The following is a 22,375-nucleotide window of genomic DNA, read 5'->3' on the forward strand; positions in this document are numbered from 1 at the left end:
AGAATGTCACCATTTGCAGACATCTCTTATCTACTGAAGGCTCCTCTCCCATCTTCTTTATTGTTTTGCATTTAGTATTTATTTCTGTAACTTTCTTGAGTTATCATGTTAATGGAGTCTGGAGGGAAAGTAGGTAACAGTAGAGTAAGATGTTGATACTACCATCTTGAGCTGGAATCTTCTGCAAACTTCTTGAATGATGTTAATGATGCTGAATCACCTTTCTATATGGAATGACAAGCTTGTGCCGTGGTGTCAGTTCTATAGCTCTTTGGTTGTTTGCTTAGCAGAGCTGAAAATTGGATTGAGGGGGATGGGCGCTTCAAGATAGTGGCTGACTAGCAACTCCAAATACAGCATTTCTTATTTTTCTCACTAAAATAATTATGAAGTTAGAAATGAATGAAAACTAACATTACTACAAATGAAAATTGATAGATACAAAGACTGAACTGGGAGTAAGTGGTACTAATGATGAGACAGATTAAGCCAGACAGAGAAACACTGTGTAGATTTCAGCACATAGAATATATATCAACTTTGTTTTTTGAAATGGAGACCACCAGTAGGAAAAAAAAATCCTTATCTGTCTCCATTATTCATCCCCCCCAAAATCAGACCAGGGGTCCATGCTAACCAGAAAGTTGAGCAGCCATCATCTTCATCCATTTTTTTTTTGGTGAGGAATATTGGCCCTGAGCTAACATATGTTGCAAATCTTCTTCTTTTTGCTTCAGGAAGATTGTCCCTGAGCTAACATCTGTGCCAGTCTTCCTCTACTTTATATGTGGGACCCTGCCACAGCGTGGCCCAACAAGCCGTGTGTAGATCGCTGCCCAGGATCCGAACCCTCAAACCTGGGGCTGCTGAGGCAGAGCATGCAAACTTAACCACTGTGCCACCGGGCAGGCCCTTTACCCACTCTTATGTGAGATGAACCAGATGTCCTTTTTCCATGCCTCTAAGTGTGTACCCCTCACAAATTTTCTGTGTGTAAGCATAAAAGTAAGTGAGGTAGTAGGAAGAAAAGGCTGTGTAGGTAGTAACTGATACTGTGTGTATAGTGTACTTGGGCATTGTTATCCAAAATATGGTACATATACTGCTAGAGAGAAAAGATATTTTTAGGTCATATATGAATGGCCATTTTAATACTTGTAAATGTTTTAATAACCAGCAATAGTAATTGGTCAAGAGGATGCTAAAATAGGTATTAAGTATAGTGATGTGTTGTAAATAAAAATGTCAAGTACATATTATTGTAGCTGGTATTTGTTTTGGCAAAAAATTGTGAAAATGCTAGGCAAACAACAAAAGTTTGAGAAACATCTGCACTAGATAAAAGCTTGCTAGAAACTGGCAATAATACTGCTATTTATGCATATCACAGTTGTAAATATGAGAAGGGAATTTGACTCCAACATGTGTGGCAGATAGTGGAGCCATAAACACTAAGTTTAGAAGATTATCCTTGTTCAAGAAAGAGCCAAAAAATAGAAGCATGAGTCTTAAGAAGAGAATCCAGAAGAATGATGCAGGATCTAAAAATATAAATTAAAATGCCACCATATTCAGTAAGATGCATGAAGACTTGGCATTGTGAGAAAGAAAACTAGAATATTTTAAGGAGAGATAAAGAAGACAATTCAAGAGAACAATAGCAGAATTTAAATCCACATTTAACTTAGTAAGAAAAGAGCTGATGCCATAGGAAAGCAAATTAGTGACGAGGAGGATACTTTCAGAAAGAAAGATGATAATGATGAGATAAGTGAGTTTAGAGAAGAGAGAAACAAAATATGGGTAATTGATATTTTTAAAGGACCAATAATTGATAGACTAGAAGAAAACTTTTCTGAGTTAAAAATAGTTCTTTATATATAAACTGCAAGAACTCACTTCATTCTAGTCAAAAACCAAGAAAAGGGACTCACATCTTAGACACATTCTAGCAAAATAATTGAACTTCAAAGATTGGAGGAAGGGCATGTTATAAATATGTAGGTAGAGAAATACTGTTATTTACTAAAGATCTAAAATCAGACTCTTCACTCCAGTATTAGATGCCAGAAGACCATGGCATCTACTGTGTTGTTTCAAGGGACTAGAGTATTGAAACAAAGATTAAGGCATCAAGAATTGAAGTCATTTTATAATGATTGACAATATATATGAAATGGTTAAAATTGTAAACATGGCTGTAAAGGAATATAAATGTCATGTTATTTGTGACCAGCAATCTATGGCATCAAAAAGGAAGCAGGGGCTGGCCCGGTGGCGCAGCCGTTAAATGCGCACATTCTGATTCTCGGCGGCGCGTAGTTCGCTGGTTCAAATCCCAGGCGTGGACACGGCACCACTTGGCAAGCCATGCTGTGGTAGGCATCCCACATATAAAGTAGAGGAAGATGGGCACGGATGTTAGCTCAGGACCAGTCTTCCTCAGCAAAAGGAGGAGGACTGGCAGTAGTTAGCACAGGGCTAATCTTCCTCAAAAATGAATGAATGAATGCATGCATGCATGCATGCATGCAAAGATCAATCTCCAGGTTACATTAAGAACTAAGAAGTAGGTAGGGAAGGTGGTAAACGTGTTTTGAATTCAAATGCAAGGTACTCCAAAGATCCCGATACTAGATATAAGTTAAAGAATATTGTTGGACAACTTAAAAGTAAACACTGATAGAATTAAATAAGGTATCTTCCAAATGTCTGAGAGAAGAAATGAAAAGGAAGATAATTCAGTTATATGTTAGGTTGAATCATATGATATAGCCTATATTCAAGCATTATGACTGACAAAAATGACAGTTTTGTTTGGTTCAACCTGATAATATGGTTAATTGTATTTCTGCATTTTTTTAATCCTAAAGCTCCCACACCCACACCTCCCTTTGAGTTTCTCAGGTACAAGTGCCACACCCTTTTTATACTTTGAATTGTTTTGTGCTTTAGCATGGTACTTAATGACCCTATATATACTTTCAGTAAGAATTTGGTTTTGTAGAGCTGACCTTAAGACAAATAACATATAAGTTGATAATATAGAGTTCTATTATGAATGATTATAGATATGCCTTTAACTTGATGCTAAAGCCATGATACTAAACAAATCTGATTTTGTTTCAATCTTTTTTCCCTTCTAGAAATGAAAGAAGGCAATGGAAAAAACCCTTACTTAATTTTCAGTTACTCTTGAATATAAGTCTGGAAGTGTAGGGGCTTGGAACTGATCTCTTACGTCAGAGTTTAAATGTTAAGACTGGGGAATTATGTTTGTTTCTAAATGAAAGTATTATTCTACATAAACTAAAACTTCATTGTCAAGATGGGTAGTAAACAAGATACTTTTGAAGCAGCAACTGATTTCCTTTTTGTCAGAAACTCTCCAGCCAACCTGAGCCCATACATAAAATGCATTTAGATCTAATTTTGTAAAATTAGGTGGATATATTCAGTAAAAGGCTTTACTCTATAATGTCCCTATTTTGAAAATGATGAACAAGATTTAGCTAAAAGAAAATGTGGGTATTTTTTCCCCTGATTGACAAGCAGCTTCTAAAAGTATGCTAATTAAGTTTTATCTATTGCAAACTATACTTAGATAAATAATGGTTACTTTGAAAATCCATAGTTATTGCTGCTGATTTGACAAAGATGTTTTATTTAGTCAGGTACGCTCTGATGATGGCCTTCTCTGTTGGGTTGGGGAATTAGTTCATTAAAAAAAACAAGCAAAAAAGTAAGACTTGGAAAAAATTCAGATAGCATTTATATAAAAATCAAAATATATAAAACAGTACAATATAGCATTCATGCATGTGTACATATGTTGTAAAACTATAAAAATATACACAGGCATGATAAATGTCATCTTCCAGACAGTGGCTAGCTATTGGGAGAGGGAGAGAGGAATAGTATTATTTTTATCTCCTAGAAAATAATCTAAAGCAAATTGACAAACATTAAGATGTGACAAATACAGAAGGTGCATACATAGGTGTATGTACGTTCCACATTTCTGTATGCTTGAAAAAATTCATGTAAAGTTTAAAAATTTTTAAATTCTCCATATACTCACTTAGCATGTTGTTAACAGTGATCTTTTTCAAAAGAGATATATTAAAACCAGTTAATTGGGTGAAATGGCAGTTGGATTAAATTGTGATAATATCAGTGCAAACCTTCTAGTTTCTAAACTTTCAAGAGGTCAGTGTTGTAGTAGAATTATTTACTTGCTTTGAAAAGAAGAAAATGTGAAATTTGTGACTTATTTTTTCTCTTATTTAGGGAGTTGATAGATGATCAGTGGCATTTTTTCCCAAGTGTAAAAGAATTACATACAATATCTCATATATTTCAACATGTACATCAAGTACTTACCTAGTGTAAGAAGTTGAATATTATACCTTTAAAGTTCTCAGTGTGCTGAGTATTGTATTGTGTCTCAGTATTGTGTATCACAGTATTGTACAATCATCACCACCATCCATATGCAAAAATTTTTCATCATCCCAAACTGAAACTCTGAACTCATTAGACACATACTCCCCATTCTCCCCTCCCCCAACCTCTGGTACCCTCTTGTGTACTTTATGTCTCTAGGAATTTGCCTATTCTAGATACCTCATAGAAGTGGAATCATATATTATTTTGTCCTTTTGCGTCTGGATTATTTCACTTAGCATAATGTCCTCATGGTTGATCCATGTTGTAGCATGTATCAGAATTTTCTTTTTAAGGCTGAATAGTATTCCATTGTGCATATTTACCACATTTTGTTTTCTATTCATCTGTTGATGGGCACTTGGGTTTTTTCCACCCTTTGGATATTGGGAATAATGCTGCTAGGAACACTGATGTACAAATATCTGTTTTGAGTCCCTACTTTCAGTTCTTTTGGGTATATACCTAAGAGTAGAATTGCTGGGTCATTTGGTGATTCTGTTTAGCTTTTTGAGGAAACGCCATACTGTTTTCCACAATGGCTGTACCATTTTACATTCCTACCAGTAATACACAAGAGTTCCAATTTCTCTGCATCCTTGCTATCACTTGTTAGTTTCTAGATTTTTTTGTTTTTGTTATTTTTAGTAATAGCTATCCTAATGGATTTGAAATGGTATCTCATTGTTAGACATGTTTTAGAGGAAAAAAAATTATGGACCCTTAACATGACTTAAATTATTAAAATTTTACACCGGTAAGTAGAAAACAAAATATTATACCTCTTGTTCTTTATAGATTGCATACAAATATAAAATCAAAAGACTTTCAGTTTAAATTCAAATTAAAACCAACTAAAATCAAATTAATGTTTCCTTACCAGTCTTCCTTTATAAATAAGTCAATCTTATGAGAATGTCTCTCTCTCTCTGTCTTTTTTTTTGGTGAGGAAGATTGGCGCTGAACTAACATCTGTGCCTGTCTTCCTCTATTTTATATGTGGGACACTGCCACTGCGTGTCTTAACGAGTGGCGTGTAGGTCCTCTGAGGATCTGAACCTGCGGACCCCCGGCCACTAAAGCAGAGTGTGCGAACTTAACAACTAGCCACCAGCCAGCCCCAATATCTGCTATGTTTGTAACATTAACATAAAGCTTTCTGTATGTGCCAGGTTCTAGTTGTAGGTCCCTCCACTTGTGCCATGTGGGACGACACCTCAGCATGGCTTGATGAGTGGTGCCGTGTCTGTGCCCAGGATCCGAACTGGGGAAACCTGGGTCTTCCAAAGTGGAAAGTGGGAACTTAACCACTCGGCCCTGTGGCCAGCCCCTCAAAACACTTTTAAAAGCCCTATTAATATTTTTTGTTATTGTTAACAGTTAAGAGTTTTTGCATGAGAATCATCATTTTGCTTCTGTTATTTTCCACCTTTCCCCAGGCCTTCAATCTCTAATCATTCTGGAGTTCTTAAGAAGAAAAGTTATTTATAGTTAAAAAGGCAAAGTATTTAGTACATAGATGTATTTAAAGGTACAAAATACTTCTGTCATCTTTGAATTATTATTAGACCATGTAGGCCTATGAGAAAGAGAGAGAGAGGGAGATGCCACTCTTAATAATTTATGATTTCTTTCTTTCAAAATAACAGAATAATTCTTTAAAAAAGTTTTTTCCGTAAATGGTAACTGAAACCCATGCTGTGTGGGAAAGCAATGTTTCACATTGCTGTTCTCTCTGCCTGAAACAAGTTTTTATTTCTATATCCCAACGCCCAACAATTAATATCACTTTAAAACTTGGCATAGATGCCCAGGTCTTTGCTAAGTCAGTGCAGTGCAGAAAATGATAAAGAGGGAGGGCTCCAATGTTGACCTAAAATATTTTAATCAAGGAATTCCAGACAGTTCTCTCCACCCATATTTTGATAAGTAGATTATCATATGTGGTCTTAATTTAGCAGTAAAACTTTGAATACTGCTAAAAATAAAATGCTACAGAAGTTTAAATGTTAATAAATAAGACTTGAGGGCCAGATATTTTTGGGATGCAGATGTTAGCTAATAAAGTGAATATTTCAGGGATTTTTTTTATTGAGTTCATAATACTTTACATCATTGTGAAGTTTCGGTTGTACATTATTTCTTGTCCATTCCCATAAAAGTGATCGCCTTCACCCCCTGTGCCCACTCCCCACCCCCTTACCCCTGGTAACCACTGAACTGTTCTCTTTGTCCGTGTGTTTATCTTCCACTTGCAAATGAAGTCATATGGTGTTTGTCTTTCTCAGTCTGGCTTATTTCACTTAACATAATTAATGAAAACCATTTTCACTGTCTGAGTTGCAGAATTCATTTGGAACATTTGCTTCTGGGGCTAACAAAATAATATAATAGGAATGCATAGGATTGCGACTTTAGGAAATACTGAAATTTAGGGATAAGGAGAAAATGACTCCAGAGGATATTTAAAATAAAATAACTTCTTAAAAGCAATGAACTGAAGATGTGCAAATTGCTGTAAGGCTAAGGCCATTGTACCAAATATTAGCCTTGTGATTCTTACCCAGGAATAAATTACATCAGCAAATAATCTATTGAGCACTGTTATTTGGATGCTACTGAGATGAACAATTGTTTTACTTGTTCCCTGGCTCCCCATCTCCACCCTCAGCAGCCTGGAACTGTGCATGTTATGGGAGGTCATGTGACAGTGTCCTTGGTTTTGTTCCTTTAGCCTGTCAAAACAATTTTATGTAGATGTAAAGAAATGAATGAAATGAACAGAGTGGGTTAGCTGCATCAGCTCTAGTTTACACTGAAGGTGTAATGAATGCTGCAGTTGGGTTAGTGTATCAAGTCCCCAGGAATATCTAGCTTGATGATGCTGAAGAGAAGGTAGTAAAAAGCGACAGTGGCTAATTTGTTCTAAATCTCAGTTAATACTTTATTTTAAAATTTTATCAGTCTTCATGATAATTTGATTGACAGCTGGTAACATTTAAACAATATATGTTCCTCTTATTTTACCTTCAATTATAATTTTATAAAAGTACCTAGTCCTTTCGAATGATCCCTAGTTAATAACAGAAATACCAACATGGCTTTTCTGAGAAGAAAATTGTTTTAGAAGCTTTACAAAATTGTTAAGATATGTTTGTCTAGTGAGTGGAACATGAGCTTTGAATCAAATCTTTATTTAATTCTTGGTTCTGTTTTCATGTGAATTTGAAGGAAATAGAAAATTTTCTGAATCTGTTAAGGTAATATTACCTAATATCTCATAGGGTTTTTCTGAGAATTAATGAGAAAAGAAGAAAACAACCAGCTAGTAAATAGCCAACACTTGGCAAATACTATTTTTAAAACCCCAGGTGTTCTTACTGGTCTGCATGCTTATGTTAGTTTTTATCTATTTTACTTTTGTCTTAAAAATTCTTTGAAGTGAAAAAATGTAGTTCTCTGAGAGATTTTATGAAATGCTCCTAGATAAAGAAAATACAAGACTTAGTTATATATAGAACAAGTTGACAGATTATTGAAAGAAGCACAAATTATTTGGGGTTTTTTCTCACTTGGTTGATAATCTGTACTCATGCAACTACATTTCTAATTTTAAAGATTTAAGCTAGGTTCTCAGACCCCTTAAAATAAATCATCAAAAATTTTCAGGGTTGGGGGCTGGTCTGGTGGTGCAGCAGTTGAGTACACACGTTCTGCTTCAGTGGCCCAGAGTTTGCTGGTTCGGATCCCGGGTGCAGACATGGCACTGCGTGGCAAGCCATGCTGTGGTAGGCATCCCACATATAAAGTAGAGGAAGATGGGCATGGATGTTAGCTCAGGGGTAATTGTCCTCAAAAAAAAAAATTTTTTTTTCAGGGAAGATAAAAATCTACAATATATATGTAAAATAGCCTTTATTTACAGTATAGATGACTTACAGTTAAAATTAGATGAAAGTTAATCTTAACATTCCCATAGAATTTTAAGCTTGCCATTCAGTGTATTCTCAAGGAAAATCGGTTGTAGAGTTTTGGTGAAGAAGAAGGTGCTATTTGGTATTTTTTTCCCCGTCTTTATTTATACTTTGCTGTAAATAAGTTGGCAGCTTTTTTACAGTGAGCTTTTACAAATTATTTTTTTAAATTAAAATGGTAGCAGCTCTGACCTTTCCAAGTTGGTTGTGTTTGAGTTGTGTTAGACTTTCTGAGATTCAGAGGCCCAATTTCAATTCTTACCTTTGTTTTATTTATTTATTTAATTTTATTATTGTTATTATTATTATTTTTAAAGATTTTGTTTTTCCTTTTTCTCCCAAAACCCCCCGGTACATAGTTGTGCATTTTTAGTTGTGGGTCCTTCTAGTTGTGGCATATGGGATGCCGCCTCAGCATGGCTTGATGAGCCCAAGATTCGAACCGGTGAAACCCTGGGCAACCGAAGCAGAGTGCGCAAACTTAACCACTCGGCCACAGGGCCGGCCCCTCACCTTTGTTTTAAGTCATTGAGATTTCTTTTATTCCTGGGGAAATGTTAGCTGCTTGTTAAGGATATATACACACACCTTTTTGGGGGCAAAGTGTCTTCATGGATCCATTCAACACATAGCTATTAAGCAAATCGTTATGCTAGGTTGTCAGATGCTAAAGATAGAACACTGGAAAAGCATTTTGTCACTGCTTTTAGAATAACTCTCAATATTACTTGTGATCAAGTGCTATTAAAGAGGCATATACATAGTTCATAAAAACATATATAAATATGGAGGGGGGATGATTTAACCTAGAGTAAGAGGCAGTCAGGGAAAGTGTCCCTGAGGAAGTGAATTGATTTTTGAAGGATGACTGGGCATTAACTAGGCAAAAAAGGTTTGATAGAAGGGCATCCTAGATAGAGGGAACAGCATGTATAAAGGACCTGAGTGAGAAGAAGCATGGCATGTTTGAGAATGGAAAAGATTAGTGGAAAAGGGGGCCAGCCTGGTGACACAGCAGTTAAGTTCACATGTTCTACTTTGGTAGCCAGGGTTCGATGGTTCAGATCCTGGGTGTGGACTTACTCACCACTTGTCAAGCCATGCTGTGGCAGGCGTCCCACATATAAAGTAGAGGAAGATGGGCACGGATGTTAGCTCAGGGCCAGTCTTCCTCAGCAAAAAGAGGAGGATTGGTGGCAGATGTTAGCTCAGGGCTAATCTTCCTCAAAAAAAAAAAAAAAAAAGATTAGAGTGACAAAAAGTTAGGCTCAAAGAGTGGAGAAGGACCATATAAGTGGGACCTGATATAGTTCACAGTGATTTTCACCTTTATTCTAAAGGCTGTAGAAAGAAAGCTATTAAAGAGTTTTAAACAGGCTTATGACATACAATATTTCATTGTATCTGAAACTTCAATTGTACACATTCTAATTTCAGAGATGTTAAAAATGTGGAAAATGGTATTTCTTAGAATTAATTAAGTAGGCATACCTTAGAATTGATTAAATTGGCATTAAAAATGTTCTGGCTGTATATGGATAAAGTGGAAAACATGTTGTACGAGGGTAAGATTAGATGTGTGGAGATGACTTAGTAGATTATTGTAGGAATCCAGAAGAGATTGTGATGGCTTGAAATAAGATGGTGGTAGTAGAGAAAGACATAAATAAATTACTTTGAATGAGTTTTCAGCAGAAAGAATTTACAGGCCTTGTACACTTAAACATATTGAAAACTTGGAATTGTAGATTTGGTAGAAACAATCTTTAAGTAGGTTTTAAATTATAATTAAAATTTAACAGTGTAGAATGATTTATGCTATAATCTTAGTTCACATCTAGTGACAGTTTCCAGCTGGAGTTATCAGTTAAGAGAAAACATTTCACAATTCAGGTTCTATATGTCTTTTAAACTATATAAGGATTTTGTGAAAGCCCTGTACAGAAAATTATTCAGAGCTAAAGTTAACTTTCTATTTGTACAATAGTGATTTTATTTACATAAGTTATATTTAAGTTATTGCTATTAAACACTGTATTACCTTATCCTGTATAAGGTATATTCCAAGTTTCAGCTACGGTGGTGTACTGTAGCGATGTATTTTCCAGCAGTTCTAAACTTTGGGTCAATAAACAAATCTAAATTAATAAATTTAAATTTCATAGCTCACCTTTATTAAGATTTTGAGTCTCCTCACCTCTAATCTATATCCTATATTTCCAAGTTTGTCTTTAGCACTTTTTACAGATTCTTGTGGTCCTAAGCATTTTTAGTATTATATGACTAGAGCTGTGAGTACTTTTTTGCCCATGATCTCACTTAATCCGTAGGGTAATCTGCTGATATGGGTTCTTCTCTTCTTACATGGATGACTGTAGCTTGTGCACACAGAATTGAATCTTTTATGATATACTCTCAAAGCACCCAATTTTTTTCTCTTTATTATACTTAATAAGTAAAGTCTAGGATAGGAGGAACTCTTTGTCTCTCATGTTCACCATATCCTGTTGTCTGACGGAGGGTACCCAAATATTGTTAAAATTTAAGCAAACATTTATGAAGATGTACAATGATGTCTAAAACTAAAATGAATGTTGCATGCCACAGAATATAGAGCGCTTATCAAGACCGTCAAGTAGGTAGACTATATATTAAAATATAAAAATTAAATATCACTTAATGGTAGATAGAATATTATAATTGACTTGGTTCATGTGATTACAGTTTTCTGATTATCTTGACTGGATTCACCTTTCACAATTTCTTTAAAATAAGTTTTCTTAATTTGACTGTAGTAGTAAGGTTTGGTAAGGTATAAGGGAGTCAACAAGTGATCTAGAGTTTTCTTCTGTTTTCTATATAAATTTTACTTAAGTGAAGAACATTTAAGAATATATGGTAAACAAGATTTAAAAAAAAAAGATTGGGAAATCCTATTGTCAATAAATGGAAAACCAAACAAACTAAAAGCTCTTCCCACTATAAAACACCAGATATTTTGAACATTTTGGTTAGAAGAACTACAAAAACCTATCCTTTTAAATGGATAGCTAACCTTGTAAGACTGTAAGGATGATCTCCAAGGTCTAAAAACTAAGAAGAAACTAAAAATCAGAGTGGGAAAAGTATGAATTGACACTAGGGCTTTTCTGGGACAGTTCCCAATCTTAACTAAGAGGCATGGTTTTACCATCTATATGAAGATAGATGAAATGTCAAGCCCAAGCAGGTATTGGAACTGAGATCCAATAGTTATTCCTTGAAAAGCTATACCTTTAAGGAAAAGACAGACTAGAGAAAAGTTCAGTTTCTGAAACAGGGATAAGACAGGCTTCTCCAGGTCAGCTGAAGAAAATTTACCCTGAGAATTCATAATCAAGGACCTATATTCATACATGTATAAGATTCAAATTTGAACTGATTGCATGGAGTCATGGCTGAGACTAGTAATATCTCTGGGGCACTAGGCCTGGCTGGGCCTGTCCATCAAACTTGGAGCCTGTCTACAGGGATACACCCACAACTGAGGATATTCCAACAGATGAATCGCAGTTTAAGATAACCATATTGGATACAATGTTGTAAATTACATGAAGAAACAAACCACCATGAGTGAATGTCAGCAGCCAAAACAATAGGCAAAATTAGATCTTCAGTAACTCAGATTAAAGTGATTTTGAATTGAGCTTCTAAAGTAAGTTATTTTAAAAGACTTAAAGGACTAAAAACTAAAACAACAAAAGCATCAAGATGCTGTTGGGGGAGTAGTGAATGACTGATTTGATAAAGACTCAAAGAGAGCTTCAAGAAATGAAAATGCATTGCAGTTAAAAACTAAGTGACAAGTAGCACCTTCCTCAGTCTTCTGGCCCCAGATACTTTCACTTGTAGGTTGGCTGGCTGTTCTCTGAGAAAGGAACGTTTTAGGAAAATAACCCAGCATGAAACAGCTCTGCTACCATGGATCTGTCTCAGTGGACAGGGTCTGTGCCTTTGTGGATAGTTGCAGCCTCTGATTGGGAGTGGGAATAAAAATGATAGAGGGCTGTGAAAGGGGGCTTTTGTGGAACTTTGAGAGAGGCCAATGGTGTAGTGATAAGTTGGAGACAGAGCCAGCACGCTGAGAGGGAGGAAATTCCAAGGAAGAAGCTGGGAAAACTTGTCTGTCTGTGCTGCAGGGATAGGGTGGAGATAGGATGGGATCATTGCAAAGGGAGCTGCCAGTTATCTTGTCTTACTCAAAACCCCATGTTTAGGGCTACCACTGAGTGGAGAGGACCAAATCCCTCCCCCAGGCATTGGGCCTGGTGAAGTGGCAGAATTCCTTCCCAGCTGAAGCCTCCAGTAAGTGCCTTTTTCTTCCCTCCTAGCTTTGTTTGTGATGCTAATGAGGAGAATAGCGACTGGAGTGGTGACTTAGTTCCCTTCATCAAACCCCTCAGTGGATACTTTTGGTGACAGACAGACTGCTTGACTTTATGTTTTATTTTCTTTATGGATATCCAAATATATGCCCCTCTCACCTATGTACCGAGTCCTCCATACTTGTATGGTCAGTTGGAAGTGTCTGGTTTATGTTTCTCTCTTATTTCTGTAATAGAGACTGAGACCTTGCCATGTCCCCTTTGCATCCCTGCCTCCTTTAGACTTTAAAGTTTTATTAATTTTTTAAAAAATTTTAAAGGGAGATAATAAGCAGGTTAGTTATAATAACTCAAGGGAAACAGTGAACCAGAAGGTAGATCTGAGAACCTTGCCCAGAAGGTAGCAGAGAGAAAGAAATGGAAAGTGAGAGAGAAATTAGAAGATATGAAGGATATCAAGTAAGGTTCCACACACACAACACATAGAAACACACATATAAAAATCTTACAGAGAAGAGAATAGAGAATGGGAGGAGGCAGTATTCAAAGAGATAATAGTTAAGAATTTTCCCTGACTTGAAGACAAATACTTGAAACTTGAGTCTTAAAAAGCACAATTAGCCCCGTTATGTATAAATAAAACTAGATGCATCGTAGTGAATGTGCAGAGCACAATTTTTTTAAGAAAGTCTTTAGAGCAACCAGAGAGAAAACACAGATAAACTACAAAGGAGGACATTTATACTGACAGCTACAATAGATACCAGAACACCATGAAACAGTATCTTGAAAGTCCTGAAAGAAAAATAAACCAACGTAGAATTCTCCATGCATCTAAAGTATCATTTAAGAATGATGATGAAATAAACATTTCAAACAACCTAGGTTTATACCACTAATGGATGTTCACTGAAAGAATTTTGAAAAATGTATTTCAAAAATGAAGAAAATTGAACCTAGAGAAGGGAGTAAGGAGCAAAATGGAATGGTGAACAAAGGTATGTGACTAAAGGGCGGGCCCAATGACGATAAGTTCTCGCACCCTGCTTTGGCAGCCCAGAGTTTGGGGGTTCAGATCCTGGACATGTACCCACACATCACTCATCAAACCATGCTGTGGTGGCATCCCACATATAAAACAGAGGAGGATAGGTACAGAGTTAGCTCTGGGCCGGTCTTCCTCAAGCAAAAAGAGGAAAATTGGCAGCAGATGTTAGCTTGGGGCCAGTCTTCCTCATCAAAAAAAAGAAAGAGAGAGAGATGAGTAAATATAAGTAAGCATATACCATTTAATTAATTATAATGGTGTCTGCTTAACAAGTAATAGGATATTAGATGGAACTAAAATATTAGGGTAAATAATGTATAAGATGGGAGGGGTGAGGGGTGAATAGAGTAGTGATTTTTTTTTTTTTTTAAAGATTTTATTTTTTCCTTTTTCTCCCCAAAGCCCCCCGGTACATAGTTGTGTATTCTTCGTTGTGGGTTCCTCTAGTTGTGGCATGTGGGACGCTGCCTCAGCATGGTCTGACGAGCAGTGCCATGTCCGCGCCCAGGATTCGAACCGACGAAACACTGGGCCGCCTGCAGCGGAGCGCGCGAACGTAACCACTCGGCCATGGGGCCAGCCCCATGATTTTTTTTTTTTTTATGGTAAACACTTACCTTAGTGAAGTTTAAAAAATTAATATGTGCTACTTGGGGAAAAGGTTTATTGGAGAACAGAATATTTATACAGCTTCAGTGTCATTCCAAGTAATATGCTTTTAGTTAAAATTCTTGATAATATTCTGATAGTTTTAGTTGACTTATGCTACAATTTCTACGTTATAAAAATAAGTCTTCTGATTGGGAAAAAAATAGCCTAAATAATTTAGAAGATGGGAGAATGTTGCAGTAAGTGGTCCTATAGGTATGAATTATTTTAAAATTATAGCACTTAATAAAGTGTGTGGTGGTCTGGCCTGGTGGTGTAGTGGTTAAGTTCACACACTCTTGTTCAGCAGCCCTGGGTTCACAGGTTCAGATCCTGGGCGCGGACCTAGCGCCACTCGTCAAGCAACACTGTGGCGGCATCCCACGTAAAATAGAGGAAGGTTGGCACAGATGATAGCTCAGGGACAGCCTTTCTCACACACACACACACGCACACACAATAAATAAATAAAAATAATGTGTGGTATTAGTGCAGGGGTAGACAGACCATTAAAATAGAATATGGAATCCAGAAATAGAACTGAACTACGCTTATATGGAAAGGATGGGTTTCTCATCAAATGATATCGGGGTTGTTGGCTGACAGAGAACAAAAGTAACAGCCAGTCTTTCTTTTATTCAGCCAATTAAATTCCTCAACAAATAAATTCCCAAATGTAGCCAACAAAACAAATTTATATTTTTAAAAAGGAAAAATAAAAATTATGGCCTCAGTGTCTGAAAGAATTACTGAAGAATAAAATCCACCTACCACAAAGTAAGAGACAGAAATTGAACTACAGTGAAATAAAAACGTCTGTAATCAAAAGATATCATAAGCAAGGTGAAAATACAAACCACAAATTGAGAAAAGATATTTGTAACTCACAAAACCAATAAAGGATTAGTATCCAGAATATATTAAGAATCCTACAAATAAGATAAAAGCAACAAATGATATGATTGGGGAGCTCGCAGAAGAGGAATCTCAAGTAGTCTGCAAAGAACACAAAAGTTTGTCTTATAATTGACTCTGAAAATGTAGATTAAGCAGCAGGATATGATTCTACATCTATCAAATTGACAAAAGTTAGAATGTCTAATAATACCAATTGCTGGTGACCATTTGCAGCAATGGGAATATTCATACAATGCTATTGGAAGAGTAAATTGGCACAGTCTCTTTGAAAAGCAATGTGTTGATGGTGAAAATTGAAGATGTCTAATACCCTATGATCCAGTAATTCTACGGCTAGCCATAGTATCCTAATCGATATTCTTAATATTTTTTTGTGCCTCAGATCTCTTTTGAAGTCTAGAATAATGTTTTAGTCCATATAATAAAATACATAGGGTTATAATGGAAACAAATTATACTGAAATGGTTATCAAAATTTTTAATTTGTTATAGTATACATAATTAGTGTATACTAATAAGATCTACTGGAAGACCTAACAGCTATCATACCTTCAAAAGTAATGATTAACGTAAATGATGTTTTCAGATTATCTCACTGTTAAGTGATATGAAAATATGCAGGTCTGTTGGTGACAAAAATCACAGGTCAACTGCTGAATACTATTAGGTGTATACATTCATAATTGAAGAAAATATTAAATTTCAATCCAAGGTTAATGAAAAATAAAGATTTGTTTTCATACCAGTTCACAAACCTGTGTTAAAGAGGTTTGTACACCCCAAGTTAAGACCTTGTGTCCTAGAGACACCCTCAAATGAATGTCAAAAGAGATTAACATTGCAACACCATTACAGTTACTCTAGTAGCAAAAAATGGCAAACAACATAAAGATTCGTCAGTAGGAGATTATATAAATTGTGATATATTCAGACAAAGGATAAGTACATAGCAGTGATAATGAATGAAGCTGAGTTACAATAATATGATAGATATTTTTTACTGTCTCCTTGAATACCATCATGGGTAAATCTCAAACAGTATTGAGTGGAAAAAGTAAGCTTACAAAGAATGCACACTCTATAGTATCATTGTATGAAATTTTAACATTTCATATAAAGTATAAAAAACACATACGGGAATGGTATGTTAAAATTCAAGGTAGTGGCTATTCAAGGGTGAGCAGGAGTGATGGGAAGGACAGTCTAGTTACATAGGGGGCTTTAAATTATGTCTAATGCTTAATCATTTAACTGTATGATGGACACATTACTTTATTGTATGCCTGGAATGGTTTGTTGAAGTATGTATTACATGCTTTAACAGAATATTAATATGACAGAGATAGTTTCAATTTTAATTTACAGAACAATTCAGAGTTCGTATGCAGGAGACCTTGTCAAGGGAAGAACAACAAATTAAGTGGTTTTCCCAGTTCATCTCAGATAAGAAGTCAGTTAACCTATGATGTGCCAGGAGGCACTTGAAACGTGTGATGAAAGCATACCGGGTAGATTATATAATTCTTACAAAGTCCTCTGAGGGGAAAGTATATATTCATAAAGGGAATTCTTATCAAAGCAAAAGTAGAACTGGAGTTTATATTTTGATCTTTCTGCCAAAGCCCATACTTGTTCCATGTTATTAAATTGAGTATCTCTAGCAATAGAAGCTTATTTTGGAAGTGGTAAGTTAACTGCATCTACGAAATGTGACTGTATCCAAGGCACACATTAACAGTAATGATACTAAAATAATTTCAAGCATGACTTTATAATCCAAAGTTTTCTTAACTACACTTTAGCCTGTTCTCACTCATATGACAGGCTGATGAAGTTACTAGTTATTAGTAACTTTAGTTTTAGAACGTTTCTGTTTTATTTTAACACCATTGCTCATTATAGTTTAGTACATGTTTAGCATCTAGATTTAACTGTGTGACTTGGTGTTTTATTATTTTAAACCACATTTTGTTTTGGTTTCTGATTTTAGGATCGGAAGTTAACAAAGTCTGAGAGGCAGAGATTTAAAGAAGAGGCTGAAATGTTAAAGGGTCTTCAGCATCCCAATATTGTTCGATTCTATGATTCCTGGGAATCCACAGTAAAAGGAAAGAAGTGCATTGTTTTGGTGACTGAACTTATGACATCTGGAACACTTAAGACGTAAGTCCATCAATATCATAAAAGCTGACCAAGAAGTATGAGAGAATTTAAGTTTTCTTATTTTAGGCCTTACCAGTCCTACTTTTGTTGCCCAGCATACTAAGGAGGGAACAGTCCCTCCAGATGTTAGTGTATTAGCTCACTTTCCTGCCCACAAAGTCCTCTGGTGTATAAAATGATTTTATAATTATTTATTGGTAAGTATTAAAATGAGAAGTTATAGCAGAATAAATTATTTTAAGTTATTAAAGTTAAGTCATGGTGCTTGGCGGTTCGAAAATTGAGTAGCTAAGGGATGAGAATTCAAATGACAAGGTAGCCCTCTAGTGGTTAAAATGAGGTTGAAGCTTATTGAGAAGCTTTACCTATTTATTTTATCACCTTGTATAGGGCAGTTTTTGCTACATCTATGCAGCTGTCATATCAAATGCAAATTGTATTGTAACAGTTATCACTAGATAATTCCATTTCCAATAGCATCAGAAATTGAAGGCAAAACAGCTAGACCTGTCGTCCTTTTCAGGAATACAGATAGATCAAATGCAGAAATTCCCCATTCCCTATTATAAAGAGTTTTACGATAAGAGTTGAAGCATGCCTTTGAAATCCCAGGTCTCTTAGAGTAACTTTCACATTACTATGTAAACAATCTCCAAAACTCTTCATCTTGCAAAACTAAAACCCATTAAACAAGTCCCCAGTCCCCCCTTGTCCCAGCCCTCGGCAACCACCAACTGCTTTCTGTCTCTATGGGTTTATCTAATCAAGATATTTCATATAAATGGAATAAAAAAATATGTGGCTTTTTGTGTTAGTCTTTTTTTAGTTAGCATGATATTTTCAAGGTTCATGTTGTAGCATATATCAGTCTTCATTCCTTTTTATGATTAAATAGTATTTCATTTCATGGATATACCACAATTTGTTTATCCATCCATTTGTTGGTAGACATTTGGGCTGTTTCCTTTTGGCTATTGTGAATAGTGCTGCTATGAACATTTGTGTACAAGTGTTTGAGTATCTGTTTTCATTTCTTTTGGATATATACCTATGAGTGGAATTGCTGAGTCAAATGGTAACTTTTTGAGGAACCTCTAAACTGTTTTCCGCAGTGGCCAAACCATTTTACATTCCCACCAGGAATGTATGAGAGTCCCAATTTCTCCACGTCCTTGCCAAGACTTGGCTTTTTATTTGTTTTTTGCTTTTTAAACAGCCATCCTACTGGGTGTGACATGGTATCTTATTGTAGTTTTGATTTGCATTTCCCTAGTGAAATCATAGTGAGTTCAACCAGGTGTTAAACATCTTGTTACGTGCTTATTGGCCATTTAAATATCTTTGGAGAAAAGTCTATCCAAATATATCTGGAGAAATGTCTCTTCAAGTCCTTTGCCCATTTTTTTTTTTTTTTAAAGATTTTATTTTTTCCTTTTTTTCCCCAAAGCCCCCCATAGTTGTATATTTTAGTTGTGGATCCTTCTAGTTGTGGCATGTGGGACGCCGCCTCAGCGTGGTCTGATGAGCAGTGCCATGTCCGCGCCCAGGATTCGAACCAACGAAACACTGGCCGCCTGCAGCGGAGCGCACGAACTCAACCACTCTGCCACGGGGCCAGCCCCCAACCTTTGCCCATTTTTTAATTGCGTTGTTTGTCTTTTTGTTGTTGGGTTGTAAGAGTTCTTTATATATTCTCTAAGCTAAACCCTTATCAGATACGTGATTTGCAAATATAGGTTGTCTTTTCATTTCCTTGATAATGTCCTATGATGCACACAGTTTTAACTTTTGATGAAGTCCAATTTATGTTTTTTCTTGATACTTGTGCTTTTGGTATTATGTCTGAGAATGTATTGCCAAAACCAATGTCATGCACATTTACCCGTCTAAGAGTTGTATAGGTTTAGCTCTTATGTTTAGGTGGTTGTTCTATTTTGAGTTAACTTTCGTGTACATGCGAGGTGTGGGATCTACTTCATTCTGCTGCATGTGGATGTCCAGTTGTCCCAGCACCATTTGTTGGAGAGACTATTCTTTCTCTATTAAATGGTCTTCGCACCCCTGTCAAAAATTATTTAATTATAGATGTATGAGTTTATTTCCGGACTCTCAATACTGTTCCATTGGTCTACATATCCTTATGTCAGTACCACACTGTTTTGAATACTGTAGCTTTGTACTATGTTTTGAAATTGAGAAGTGTGAGTTCACTAATTTTGTTCTTCTTTTTCAATATTGTTTTGGCTGTTTGGGGCCCCTTCCATATGAATTTGAGGATTAGCTTTGCGTTTTTGCAAAAAGGCTGATAGAATTTTGATTGTATCTGTAAATAAATATACAGATACATTGAATCTGTAGGTCACTTTAGGTAGTTTTACCATCTTAACTATATTGTGTTCCAATCCATGAACATGAGATGTTTCCATTTGTCTTCTTTGATTTCTTTCAACAGTGTTTTCTAGTTTTCAATGTATAAATCTTTCACTTCCTTGTTTAAATTTATTCCTAGGTATTTTATTCTGTTGGGTGCTATTGCAAATAGAATTGCTTTTTGGGGTTTTTTTTCAGGAAGATTAACCCTGAGCTAACTGCTGCCAATCCTCCTCTTTTCACTGAGGAAGACTGGCCCTGAGCTAACATAACATCCATGTCCATCTTCCTCTACTTTATATGTGGGATGCCTACCACAGCATGGTCTGCCAAGCGGTGCCATGTCTGCACCCAGGATCTGAACCAGTGAACCCCTAGCCACCAAAGCGGAACATGTGCACTTAACTGCTGCGCCACCAGGCCAGCCCCTAGGATTTTTTTTTTAGTTTTCTTTTCAAGTTATTAATTGTTGGTGTATACAACATAACTGATTTATGTGTGTTGATCTTGTACTCTTGCAACTTTGCTGAATTCTTTTATTAACTCTAGGGGTGTGTATGTGTGTATGTTTGTATTCTTTGAGGTTTTCTGTATATAGGATCATGTCATCTTCAAATAGAGATGATTTTGCTTCTGCCTTTCCAATTTGGATGCCTTAATTTCTTTTTCTTGCCTCATTACTCTGGCTAGAATTTCTAGTACAGTATTGAATAGCAGTGGTTATTCTTGTTGTATTCCTAATCTTAATGAGAAAGCTTTCAGTGTTTTGCCATTGAGTATGATGTTAGCTGTGGTTTTTTCATAAATGCTCTTCATCATACTGAATATATTTTCTACTATTCCTAGTTTGAGTGTTTTCATCATGGAAAGATGTTGGATTTTGTCTAATGCTTTTTCTACATCAATTGAGATGATCGTTTTTCCCCTTTGTGTTACTAATGTGGTGTATTATGTTAACTGATTTTCTTAACAACTTCACGTTTTTCATAGATAAATCCCACTTGGTCATGGTTTATAATCCTTTTACTATGCTGTTGGGCAGTTAATATTTTGTTGAGGATTTCTGCATCTATATTTGTAAGACATTGGTATATAGTTTGGTTTTCGTGTGGTGTCTTTGGTATCAGGGTAATACTGGCCTCATAGAATGACTTATAAAGCATTTCCTCCTTTTCTACTTTTTGGAAGAGTTTGAGAAGGATTAGTGTTAAGTCTTCTTTAAATATTTGGTAGAACTCATCAGGGAAGCCATGTGGTCCTGGATTTTTCTTTGTTGGGAGGTTTCTTGAGGGAATGTTCCATGTACACTTGAGAAGAATATGTATTTAGCTGTTGTTGGGTGTTATGTTCCATACATTTCTGGTCTAAGTGGTTTATAGTGTTCAAATCCTCTGTTACCTTAATTATCTTCTATCTAGATGTTCTATCCATTAGTGAAAGTGGGTTATTGAAGTCTCCAACTACTACAGAAGCGTATATTCCTCCCTTCAGTTCTGTCAGTCTTTGTGTCATGTGTTTGGGTGCTCGGTTGTTTGATGCGTATATGTTTATAGTTATTATATGTTATATCTTCTCGATGAATTGACTGTTTTATCAACATATAATATTATTTATCTCTTTTATCAGTTTTTGACTTAGTCTGTTTTGTCTGATATTAATATAGCCACATCACCCTCTTCTGGTTATTATTTGCGTGGACTGTCTTTTTCTATCCTTTCATTTTCAGCCTATGTGGGTCTTTGGATCTAAAGTGAGTCTCTTGTAGACAGCAAATATAGATATATCCATTCTATCTCTGTCTTTTAATTAGAGAGCTTAATCCATTTATATTTGAGGTAATTAGTGATAAGGAAGCCCTTCTGACATTTTGCTATTTGTTTTTTGTATTTCTCAGTACCTTTTTTTTTTTTTTGAGGAAGATTAGCCCTGAGCTAACTGCTGCCAATCCTCCTCTTTTCCCTGAGGAAGACTGGCCCTGAGCTAACATCCATGCCCATCTTCCTCTACTTTTTTTTATATGTGGGACGCCTGCCACAGCAAGGTGTGCCAAGTGGTGCCATGTCTGCACCCGGGATCCAAACTGGCAAACCCTGGGCTGCCAAAGCGGAACGTGTACACTTAACCGCTGTGCCACCAAGCTAGCCCCTCAATACCTTTAAGAAAGATTATCCATGAGCTAACATCTGTTATCAATCTTCCTCTTTTTCTTTTTCATCCCCAAAGCCCCTGTACATATTTGTGTATACTAGTTTTAAGTCCTTCTAGTTCTTCTGTGTGGGATGCTGACACAGCATGGCTTGATGAGCAGTGTGTAGGTCCACGCCCAGGATCCAAACCCGTGAACCCCAGGCTGCCAAAGCGGAGCATGCAAACTTAACCACTCAGCCATGGGGGCAGCACCTTCCTTTGTATTTAATTGATTTTTTTGTAATGTACTGTTTTGA

The 22,375-nt window shown here is 36.0% G+C and overlaps 1 protein-coding gene across 15 annotated transcripts in view; it reads left to right on the forward strand.

Moving 5' to 3' along the window:
• WNK1 (WNK lysine deficient protein kinase 1) overlaps positions 1–22,375 on the forward strand; it is a 162,623-nt gene that overhangs the window by 49,876 nt on the left and 90,372 nt on the right. For all 15 annotated transcript variants that reach the window (XM_046656975.1, XM_046656924.1, XM_046656936.1 and 12 more), the window contains exon 2: positions 17,389–17,561. In XM_046656975.1, the coding sequence (XP_046512931.1) occupies positions 17,389–17,561 (173 nt within the window). The remainder of the gene's footprint in view (positions 1–17,388; positions 17,562–22,375) is intronic.

Source organism: Equus quagga, chromosome 1, assembly GCF_021613505.1.
Source record: "Equus quagga isolate Etosha38 chromosome 1, UCLA_HA_Equagga_1.0, whole genome shotgun sequence".
Lineage (NCBI taxonomy): Eukaryota > Metazoa > Chordata > Mammalia > Perissodactyla > Equidae > Equus > Equus quagga.